At 33.6% G+C, this 12,242-nt stretch overlaps 1 protein-coding gene across 2 annotated transcripts; it reads right to left on the reverse strand.

Moving 5' to 3' along the window:
* Positions 1-9,390: 9,390 nt before the first annotated feature.
* LOC139898767 (branched-chain amino acid aminotransferase 1, mitochondrial-like) lies at positions 9,391-11,595 on the reverse strand. Of its 2 annotated transcripts, none has more exons than XM_071881535.1 (7): positions 11,482-11,595; positions 11,207-11,383; positions 10,468-10,599; positions 10,178-10,393; positions 9,895-9,988; positions 9,601-9,715; positions 9,391-9,505 (listed from the first exon to the last, which is right to left on the reverse strand). In XM_071881535.1, exons 1-7 carry the CDS (start codon positions 11,587-11,589, stop codon positions 9,391-9,393), a joined length of 957 nt encoding a protein of 318 aa, XP_071737636.1. In that variant the 5' UTR covers positions 11,590-11,595. The 2 variants fall into 2 exon arrangements, with proteins under 2 accessions (XP_071737636.1, XP_071737635.1); XM_071881534.1 differs by having other exon boundaries at positions 10,178-10,383; positions 10,461-10,599; positions 11,482-11,589.
* Positions 11,596-12,242: the final 647 nt, after the last annotated feature.

A 12,242-nucleotide genomic window follows, 5' to 3' on the forward strand; every position in this document is an offset into this window, starting at 1 on the left:
TAATCTCAACTATGTCCCATCTGTTTGCTCATTAACCTGAACCCCACACCAGGTGCATTATTCATGATTAACAAACACATGGTGCACAAAGAGATTAGGCCTTCTACATAACTTAGAAATGAAGCTTTAGACACCTGCAGCCATATGTCAACAACTTGATAACACCAACAGCAGCAGGAACTATTTGAGCAGCTCTATTAACCTGCTACTCAACCAAACAAAAGTAAAAAGACTGAAACAAATGAGGAGATTGATTATTTAACACCCCCCCCCCCCCCAATCTCATTATTTGAACAAATTTAACAACCCCATTTGGTCACATAACTTCCCATGTTGTGTACCAATTATACCTTTTGTAAACATGTCTGCTACATTATCTGCAGACTGAATCTTTTTGACATCAATAACATTTTTAGATAATTTTTCTCTAACAAAGTGAAGATCAATATCAAAGTGTGTTGTTTTTTCATGGAAAACTGGATTAGATGCTATTTTGATTGCAGCTTGATTGTCAACAAAAACATTTATAGGCAGAACAACATCACACTTAAATTCAACCAACAACTTAAGAATCCAGACAATTTCACAAACAACATCTGCAAGAGCTCTATATTCTGCCTCTGCAGAAGACCTAGATACTGTGGCTTGTTTCTTACTCTTCCAAGACACCATGGAACCAAATAAGAAGATACAATAACCTGTGACAGACTTCCTGCCCATACTAGCCTTAGCCCAATCAGAATCAACAAAAGCAACCAAATCCAACTTATCATCTTTCAAAATATGAACACCTAACTCAGGTGCAGCTTTTAAATACCTTAACAACCTAAGTGCACATCTTAAATGAGACTCTAAAGGTGCATGCATAAATTGACTCAACAAATGTACAGAATAAGCAATGTCAGGCCTTGTTAAGGTAAGATAGATAAGTTTCCCAATTAACCTTTGATATTCACTAAAATTCTGTAAAGCTTTATCTTTACTAGACACATCAGTGTTCAACACATAACCTGCTTCTAATGGTCTAGAAGCAGGTTTACTTGCCAATTTACCAAACTGAGCCAATAACTCTAAACAATATTTCCTTTGTGACAAACAAATTCCTTTTTCAGTTTTCAAAACCTCAATTCCCAAAAAAATATTTTAACACACCCAAGTCTTTTATAAGAAACTTTGAATTCAAGAACTGTTTAAACTTTTTTATTTCACCAACATTGTTCCTAGTGATGACAATGTCATCAACATACACCAACAAAATTACAAACACATTATCATCAGATTTAACAAACAAAGAATAATCATTCTTACTTTGCTCAAAGCCATGCTCAACCAAGGTGGAAGTTAATTTCTCATTCCACTTTCTTAGGGCTTGCTTTAAGCCATATAAACTCTTTTTTAATTTGCACACTCTCTTTTCACTTTCATCAAAGTACCCTAGAGGTAAAGACATGTAGACATCTTCATCTAAATCACCATAGAGGAAAGCATTGTTAACATCTAATTGAAAAATTTCCCAACTGTTAACAACAGCAAGACTCAACACACACCTCACAGTGGTCATTTTAACCACTGGTGAAAAAGTTTCATCAAAATCAATACCTTCTCTTTGGTCATATCCCTTAGCAACAAGTCTAGCTTTGTATCTATCAATTTGACCATTTGACTTATATTTAATCTTGTATACCCATTTGGAACCTATTGGTTTTCTGTCAGAAGGTAAATACACTAATTCCCATGTGTCATTTCTATACAAAGCTTCCATTTCAGAGTTCATAGCTTCTACCCAATGTTGCGATTTACAAGCCTCCCAATAAGTATTTGGTTCAACACATTTGTTAAGAGAAGAAATAAAACATAAATTTTCAGGAATCAAAACACTGTAATTGACAGTCTTCTCTATAACATATTTTACTTTACCATCTAACACAAAATCATCAAATCTTTTAGGTTTAATAATGTCTCTTTGAGATCTCCTTAAAGTAGAAGATGGTCCAGGTGTACCAGTTTCATTTAAAACATTTTTGTTGCCCTCAGGGTGATTTGTTTCAGCAGATAATGTTGCAGATGATGGAATACTACCACTATGATCTGAAACAGAGTCATTTGGCAGATTTCCTTCATTGCCATCACTACTTATGTCATCTTTCCCTTCGTCATTGGGACTTTGAGAACTTTGACTATCAACATCATACATATCAAAAAAGTTAATTTGATTTAAACCATTACTATTTTTATCAACCTCAGTTCCCATTGTTTTAAATGGGAATACATTTTCATAAAACCTAACATCTCTTGAAAATAAAACATTTCTACTATCAAAACTGTATAATTTGTAACCCTTTTTTACTGTAGAATAACCAATCAGAACACACTTTTCAGATTTTGAAGAAAATTTATCATTATTATTTAAAACAGTTGCAAAACCAAGACAACCAAAGACTCTCAAATCGAAAAGATTAGATTTTTTATGGTACACCAGCTCAAAGGGACACTTTCCATTCAGCACAGAAGAAGGCAATCTGTTAATCAAATAAGTTGCAGTAAGAACACAATCAGACCAAAACTTAAGAGGAATCCCCCCTTAAAACATTAGAGATCTAGCTACATTGAGTAGATGTCTATGCTTCCTTTCAACAATTCCATTCTGTTGTGGTGTATAAACACAAGTTGTTTGATGAACTATTCCATTTTTAATTACAAAATCTGACATTTTTGTGTTCAAAAATTCAATACCATTATCACTTCTGATTATTTTAATTCTCTTTTGAAACTGAGTAAATAATTGTTCATGAAACAATTCAACATAATAACAGACTTCTTCTTTTGACTTTAGCAAGAAAATCCAAACAGCTCTTGTGTAATCATCAACAACAGTAAGGAAATACCTAAACCCATCTCTACTAGTAACTTTATATGGACCCCACACATCTAAGTGTATTAGTTCACCCAGGTGTGTGGACTTATGATCACTAAATGGAAATGGTTCCCTTGTTTGCTTAGCCTTGTGACACACATCACAAGGAATAGAACTGTTATCAGTCACAAAATTCAAGTCATTTTTCAGAATATTGAGCACTTGGTCAGCAGGATGACCTAGTCTACTATGCCATGTAGACTTAGATAACATACACAACTGAAGGTTTAGTGATGACACTCACCCTTAGTTGAATCACTGAAAATATACAAGCCATCATATAAACTACCAGTCACAACAGTCTTCGTGGTTACAAGATCCTGAATATAACATGCACAGCTATCAAAACCAACAAATAAAGAATTATCTCTTACCAAGCAATACACAGATAACAAACTAACACAATAATCAGGAACAACCAACACATCATACAAAACAAGATAATTTGAAATTCTTAAATTCCCAATCTGTTTAACTTTTGCTCTTGTTCCATTAGGATGATCGACAGTTAAATTTAAATTTGACACATCATTAACAACTTCAAACCCTTTACAAGAATTTGTCATATGTTGATTAGCTCCAGAGTCTATAATCCACCCAAGAAGATGAGGTTCTTTCAAATCAATGGGAAAGGTGTAATGCTGTGGTTTTATCTTGGATCTTAGGTTGTGTTTCCGATGAATTGTATTATGGTCAAATCTACTCAAAGTTGGCTTCTGTGGTTTGGGAGGAATTAAGGGAAACATATGATAAAGTTGATGGTTCTGTTCTGTTTAATCTTGAACAAAAAATTTCATTGTTAACTCAAAATGGTACTCCTGTATCAGATTATTATCATAAATTGAACTCACTATGGAAACAATATGATATTCTGTGTAAATTGCCTTCATGTCAATGTGATGCTGATAAAAAGAGAATAGAATATTATAATCAGAGAAAGTTAATGAAATTCTTGATGGGACTGGATGATTCCTATCAGCCAGTAAGAACTACTATCTTAACTAGTGATCTTTACCATCTGTTAAGGTGCATTATTCATGATTAACAAATACATGGTGCACAAAGAGATTAGGCCTTCTACATAACTTAGAAATGAAGCTTTAGACACCTGCAGCCATATGTGAACAACTTGATAACACCAACAGCAGCAGGAACTATTTGAGCAACTCCATTAACCTGCTACTCAACCAAACAAAAGTAAAAAGACTGAAACAAATGAGGAGATTGATTATTTAACATAAGTTTCTTCATTAATACAAAGCACAGTTGAGTGTTACATATAGCAAAAATCATACTGATTGATACTAATTTGATTACATTTTCACCCTTGAAATTCATTGGATGTTAACACAGTGAAAACTCATGAATTCAAATTAACCTAGTGAAAATGATAAACATTACTCCGTATATGATTACTCAATTAACACATGGACAAATATTCTCTCAACTGCTTAATAAAACATAATGAAAAATTCACAAATGCAATCTGATACATACATATCATACGATTTAGGGATAAAAGTGTATGAGAACACCAAATCGAACACCTAATCGTACTGTTACCTGCTCTAATGGAGGTGGTGGTCGATCGGTTGAAATCTGGTGGCGGCAGCCGGTGGTTTAAATCGGTAGTTGTGGCAGCCGGTGTTGGAACATGCCTACCTATTGATTGAGTATATAACTTGCTTTCATTCTTATTATTGAAACATACACTCAAAATATAAATTGCATATAGGAGACAAGAAAACTCCTTAAGACTACATTTGAAATACTGCACTTATTTTCTTTCACCAACAGAAACTATAAAGTTGGCAACTAACCCATGTACACCATTTAAAACTACCTATATTATCTCTACGTAAATATCGGTCACTTATCCCATTCATGCACGTTCAATTTTCCGTGTGACAAATAATCGGTCAACATACCAATTCAATCTAACTAACAAATACAGTAACATAAATAAATACTCTAAAAAATTACGCCGTTGGTACCTGTGGTTTGTTCACATTTGCATCATAACACCTAAACTTTTATTTTTGCGTAGTTGGTACCTCAATTTTGCTTAACTATCGTGGTTGGTACCCCAACCTAACTGCCGTCAAAGTTTAATAGTTAACTTCTAACATTATACAATCATAAAAGCACAAGGACTACTAGTATAATATCTAAAAATTTAGGGATTATCCTCAAAAACAAACTGAAGACAAATCTTGGCTACCTCAATTTTTATGCCTTTTAACAGCTGCCCCAGACAAATCTTGGCTACAATAATGCTCCATTTAGATTTACAAAATACTCAAACGCGTATATGTTTGTTTACATACGCGAAAGTGGCAAAGAGAAGAATTTATGTGACGTCCATGAGAAAGATATTGCAGAACATCTTAGGGCAAATGCTTGACCTTGTATTTATTCATCTCCAGATAAGCTTAAAGAAAGAACAAGAAGAAAAGGAAGACAGGAGAAAAGAAAAAAAAAAAAAAGCACAGGCTCATGACAAAGTTCATAGCTTTCGTATACAGAAGCAAACACCTTTTAATATTTTTAAGAGAAAATGTTAAACACCTTTCAATTCTAGCTTATGTACCTCTGGCTTACTAATATTGGTTAATAATTTAGTTGGTGCTATTGCAAAGTGCTTGTTTTCAGTCTGACTTTGTTGCTCTTCTATTAGAATAAGCACAACTCAAAGTGTTTGTCACATAAGTTATTGTAACCAATTAACAACCATGAGGACAGCAGGTTGGACAATTGAGGGATTTTTCCAATAAGGCTCAGAATGCTGAACTGAAACTGGTTTGGGAGATCGGGATCAGACCGGTAACATTGTCTTGCCACTTTGAATCGACATTTGCTTAAATTTTGTTTTTACAGTCTATATTTTTACTCTACTAAAAGTCTAAAAATATGACTTGGTCTCAGGATTTGCATCCCCTTCCGCCACCTGTCAAAAGCAAAGAAGATATACTTCTCTTCAAGCTTTATGATGGTGCTCCATCGACTTCGTTCCGACAATGATGTTTTCAAGCAAAGAAGCAGCATTAACTCTGACGTCAATTGACGTGTGCGATAGACGTGAAATTAGGTAACGGATCCGATCCAATCTTCAATTCCGCCAATTTAGGGTTTGTTACGGATAACACAAATAAAGATAAAAGCGCTAGCGATTCAATCTTCAATTCAATTGATTTAGGTTTGTTTCGGTGAACAAAATTCCGATAAGTACCTCACGTACGTTATGTCATGAAGGAATGAGGTGTAAAACAGTGACAATTTATGTGTTCAGTTTGTTGTTTGTGAGGATAGTCCCTATACTTTTACTGTATCACACTAATAGTCCTTGTACTTTTATGATTGTTTAATGTGAGGAGTTAACCATTAAACTTTGATGGCAGTTAAGTTGGGGTACCAACTACGATAGTTAAGCAAAATTGAGGTACCAACTACGCAAAAATAAAAGTTTAGGTGTTATGATGCAAATGTGAACAAACCACAGGTACCAACGGCTTAATTTTTTCTAAATACTCTCTAAATATGTTGACTTAATTAAAAACGCGTGCATGACCAGTTATCCTAATGCAAATCAAGTCTGACTTTGTCCTTCTGATACTTGGACTTCGACATGGACTGCTACATTCTTTTAATTCAATATGGGCTGATGCGGCCCACTCTATTGTTAATGGACTGCAATATTAGTTTTAATACTTATATATTGGTACAATTAATAATTAATTGATATAGGGCGTCTAGTTTTTTTTTTTTTTTTTTTTTTTCAAGTAAATATGTAATTGATGACATTGGCTCAGTCATCCTTCTGTCCTAAAAGAAAATGTTGGCATTGCATTAATGTAGCAGTTTGTCCTAAAAGAAAATAATGTCATTGTTGAGAGTAGCCTAACATGTTAATAGAATAAAAATCTAATGATACGTCTAAAATTTTTGAGGGGTCTACGCCCCCTCCTAAGCCCGTAAAACCTCAAACATTAACGATGTAATCTATTTACTTCTAGTCCTTCCATCCCACCACAATTGTCCACGGTATTATTTTGAAATGTCTAATTTCAAGTATTCACTTTGTATTTCAATCAATCGGAATAGGTTATTCTGAAGAGAGAAGATTACTGATTAGTGGAGAATGAAGTTAGTGATATTTTTTAAAACTGTGTGTAAAAAGTAAGTGGACACTTGTAACGATGAAACATGTGTAGTATCTAAGAACTCATTACTATCAAAGTAATGAAGTATATAGATTTATTTTTGCAAAAATAAAAAAACAGGACCTTAATCAAAAAATGAAGATCCTAAACCGATACAAATCACAAACCAGCCAGACGGGCACGAAACAAGTAAACGCCACAAATTGACGATAACTCCAACCGAGCCTAAACGTCCCCAAAACACTGACCCGTTAAACACAAATGCTACATACATCAAAACACCTACGAACATGTAGGTTCGAACCTATCCCAAAAGTAAACATGAAGAAAGAAATAATCTAACAACACGTACAAAACAAAGAAAACGTACAACCAAACCAAATTAAGAGGGACATATACCATTTTGCTCATCCGGGCATTTTGTGAACCCGTCTATCTTATCGATATGTACTGCTATATAGATGTAACTCTATATACACTAGGGATGGCATCGGGTCGGGTTTGGGTCGGGTTTAGTTAATCCCGGACCCGAACCCGATTAAGAAACCCCGCCCCAAACCCGGCCCGAAACCCGTCGGGTCCCCATTTAATTACATACTATCGGGTTTCAGGTTTACCCACGGGTAAACGGGTATACCCGATTAGTCATTCTGTATCTAATTTTCAATAAGTTACCAAATCAAAATATTAAAAAATAACTTAAGTACTTCATGTTTAAAATATTATAAAATATCACATACAAAAAGTTGATTGAAAAGTTTTTAAAATACTCAAATACGCAAAGTATATAAAATATCACATATCAAAAACTTGTTGTATATGATTATATTGAATAAAATTATACTCGTTTTCAAAACAAATAAGAGAAATCTTTCATACATTAACAATATAGTACTAATACTAAAATTTTACATAAAAATTATTATTAAAATTCTTCAGGTCGGGTATACGGGTATGCGGGTCGGTTATACGGGTCGGTATTCAAAACCATACCCGAACCCGAACTCGGAATTTTTTTTGTAACCATCCCCATACCCGGCCCATGACCCGACGGACTCGGGTCAGACCCGGCATAATTGTAACGGGTTTCGGGTTTCCCATCGGGTACGGGTCATTTTGCCATCCCTAATATACACCCTGTTCATCTATCCTTTATAAATTCTTATTAGAAGTCTTGTTCTTATTCAATAGAAAAAGAGAAGTTTCATAGAACGGGTGTTTTGATAAGAACAATTCCTAATAGGAAAATTTAGTATAATTCTAATCATCTACAAATTTTTATTAGGAAAAAAAAGTAGAGGTCATATCTTTAATTAAAAGCAGCTCTTAGTGAGGGTGGTTTTTGTCATAATTCTAACCTCTACAGTTGTTTTTATTAGATGTCATGTCTTTAACTAAAAGCCGTTCTAAGTCAAGCTTTTTTATTTGATTTGTGTTTTATTAGTATTGTTTGGTTGCAATGATATTATTAGTTGAAATATCTATTTTTCCAATTAGCTAGTAGCTTTCCGTTTGGTTGTAAGTTCAATTAGATCGTTAGATAATAGACTAGGTAGGGTCTATTTTTTTTTATTTTTTTTTTTTTTACGTATAACTCAATAGTATCGGATAATTTTTTTGCTTATCGATATATGAATAATTTTTTTGCGCAAAAAAAATTATTCGTATATTGATAATTGACAAATTTTATGAATTTAGAATGATTTTAATATTGTCATCAGACAAAAGCACCGTGGTTTAAAAAATATCATATTTTTTGTTTACCTCTTACCTCTAATTTTTACTAAAGTTTTTTCTTATATGTATAAATTAAGTGCTTAAATTTTTTAACGTTTTATGTCTAAAAATGTTAATATTTAACTTAAGACAATTTACAAAATAATATTTGATAAATAAATGGTGATTAAAGGAGTCTATACTACACTATTTCAATGCAATGTCAAATTTTGAAACAAAACAGAGTATCCACCCAAATCAAGTTCGTGGTAGTATTTTATTTTCTTCTGAAAAAACTTAAAATCTTCATAACCAAATGAAAAAATTTCATCAAAGTAGTATATTAGTATAATCTATTACGTAGTAGTATATTAGTATTTTATCAAAATAAAAGGGCAATGATAAATTAAAATCCACTTTATATATTAATTAGTTATAGTTATAGTGTATAACCTAACTTCACTTTTTTTCGGTACAACTTATTCACTCATACCGGCAATAGTAGCCTAAAACTAGAGTGATAGCCCACTTCATTTTCATGTTTCTTAACGAACATAATTTTTATTTTTTATCATTAAGATTAATTATTAATAACGAAAATCAATCAATTTGAACAACCCAATTGTATTTGTCTTCAACTTTTCCAACTTGAATCCCTACTAAAGTTTTGTACAACTTCTGACCGACCAAATCATTGCCTGTTTTGTATTTCACTCTGCAAACACAAAATAAATTAATCGTGTTCAATCTTTAAGTGCAACTTTCAGAGACTATCAACTTAAATTGCAATTATAAACGTTTACGTTTTACCTTTTACAATTGTATGTAACGCTTCCAACACTACCAATACTCATGGCTGTTCCTGTTGTGAAAACTTCTTCGGCTTCCATCAATTTGCCTACCTCAATAGACCGTTCCTCAACCTATAACAATCGATACATATTGAGATTACTATATTCAGAGTAACGATAAATACAACATCATTTTTTATAAGTCAACCAGTGTAGTTTAACAGTTTTTACTGTACAACTGACTTAGGAGTTAGATTCATTAGGGTCTACATATTCGTATAGTACTCGTATAAACACATGTCAATATAATACCTCGATCCCAAGTCACGCGCGATATCAATAACACTCTTTCTTGTGATTCCTTCTAGAATAGTACCAATGGTTGCGGGAGTTGAAATAACATTACCCTATCTCAAAAAGAAAATGTTAGATACATAAGCCCTAGCTATTATATGTATCATATTGATTTTTTTTTTTTTATGGAAAAAATAATTAATATTAATAATAAATATTAAAACAGATCTGATGATCTAGAAACATTACACGTGGTAGATCTATCCTTTTGATTATAAGACATTTTGAAGGGAAATTAGTACCTTGACAAGGAAAATATTAGAAGTACTAACTTCCTCTAGGTACTTTTTATGGACCGAATCAAGGTAGACTACATCGGAGAACCCTTGTTCCTTTGCGCTTAATAAGGCTTTCATTACGGGGGCATAGTTCGTAATGCTTTTGACACCTCCGGCCCCACCACGAGTTGTACGATGAAACTCGTCGCTAACGTATAAATTCAAGGGAGCCATACCATCCTGTGTTTTTGGTCAAACCGTATTATTTTGAACTTTTACTACACAATCTACTGAAATAGTTAGAAAAACTTTACCTTAAAATAAGTACTAACAGGGGAAGCATATACTAAAAATGTGTATTCAGGAGCAGGAGCTACACCTAATGTTGGTCCAGTTCCAAGAAGCAAAGGCCTCATGTAAAGTGACCCTTTTCCTGGAGATGGAATCTAGTAAAAATATGACATCAAGTTAAAAAAAAAAAAAAAAAAAAAAAAAAAAAAAAAAAAAATCAAACAAAATTAAAATATTATCACTAAATAAATCTGTAAACGAATAAGGTTTTTCAATGTTTAGGATATACAGAGAGGAGTAATATTTTTACTCTCATGTTGTAACTGGATTATCCTATGACCGTTTCTTACCTCTTTCCTTTGTCACTTCAAGATATATATATGCTTTTAATGAGGTTTGGATCTTAGACCTATTTTGACTTAATTTCAAACAAGATCCTTTTGCTTCCCATAATACAAAATTCCTTAATCTTTTCTTTTTGTTTATGATAAAAAATAAAAGTACGATAGTGGTTGGGATCTGATCTCTTCAATTGAGGTTTGTGTTCAAACTTATCTAGCAATATATTTTTTTGCTTTTCAAAAAGAAAAAAAAAAACCAGCAATATATTTTGATTGGCTAGGGAAAAGGTCGAAAATGGTCACAAGATAACGTGATTAGGCCACATTCATATGATTATAACGCACACTCTTTCTATATAGTCTAAACAGAAAAAACTTTATCCGAAAAAAATAAATTCATTTATTAGTTCTAGATTTATACCCAACGTTTGTTTCCTAATGCTGTTTGTTTAACCGCATCAACAAATTGTTGTATAGAAGGAGCTTCCATGCACATTCTATCAGCTCCGATTTGCATACGAATTGCGTTTTGTTCAGGACGAAATAACAAAATCTTGCCATCCTCTCGCCTAAAAGCTTTCGTACCTTCGAAAACTCCCTATGATCCACCATTATCACACATTCAACTCTATCGTATTTATGAGACCATGAATTCATATAACTTTCAAACATTTTCTTTAACTGACTTTAAATTACCTGACCATAGTTTAGTGCTCCAGCAGCTGGACTTAACTTAATGTTACCATAATCACTTAATCGACCTTGTTGAAAACTTTCGTTTCTAGTACATTTAGCTACGTACATGTAATCCGTTCGCTGCCAATTTCAATTCCGAACAAATCTTGAATACTCCGGCCAACTTCTAAAGGTTAGTTATTCTCCGATCACTTTATAGAAAATGACTAAGGCTAACGAGACATATGTAGATAGTGTAGTGTCTATTATAGAGCAGAAGCATATTGATTCTTTAGTTAAACAATACCCACCCCTAGCACAGTACAATCCGGTGTCACCCTTGTCTGATCAACGTGCTCACAAACCGCCGGAGAAGAAGGTAGCCATATATGAGCATGCGTTCAAGCATGACAATTTTAGGGTGCCTCCTTCCGACTTTTTTCTAGAAGTTTTAGATCATTTCGGCGTAGGATTAGGGCAATTACACCCTTACGCAATAGGGAAGATTATACTGTTTGAGATGTGGTGCGTTGCACTCAACAAGGTGCCCTTAGTGAAGGTGTTCTGCCACCTATACCGCTTAGCGAATCATCACAAGTCGTGGTTCACTTTCTTCGCTCGTCAGAACTTTACCAAAACTCCCAAATCGAGCGCGGGTCAATGGAAAGAAACATTCTTTTTTATTGACCAAACTGTTGTTGGGCCCAATTTTCCGCAAACGCTTATCTGGTGCGAAAACGTGGCAAAGTACGTGAACAAAACCCCCGCCCTTGATGATGAGG

The sequence above is a fragment of the Rutidosis leptorrhynchoides genome, chromosome 3, assembly GCF_046630445.1.
Source record: "Rutidosis leptorrhynchoides isolate AG116_Rl617_1_P2 chromosome 3, CSIRO_AGI_Rlap_v1, whole genome shotgun sequence".
NCBI classification, from domain to species: domain Eukaryota; kingdom Viridiplantae; phylum Streptophyta; class Magnoliopsida; order Asterales; family Asteraceae; genus Rutidosis; species Rutidosis leptorrhynchoides.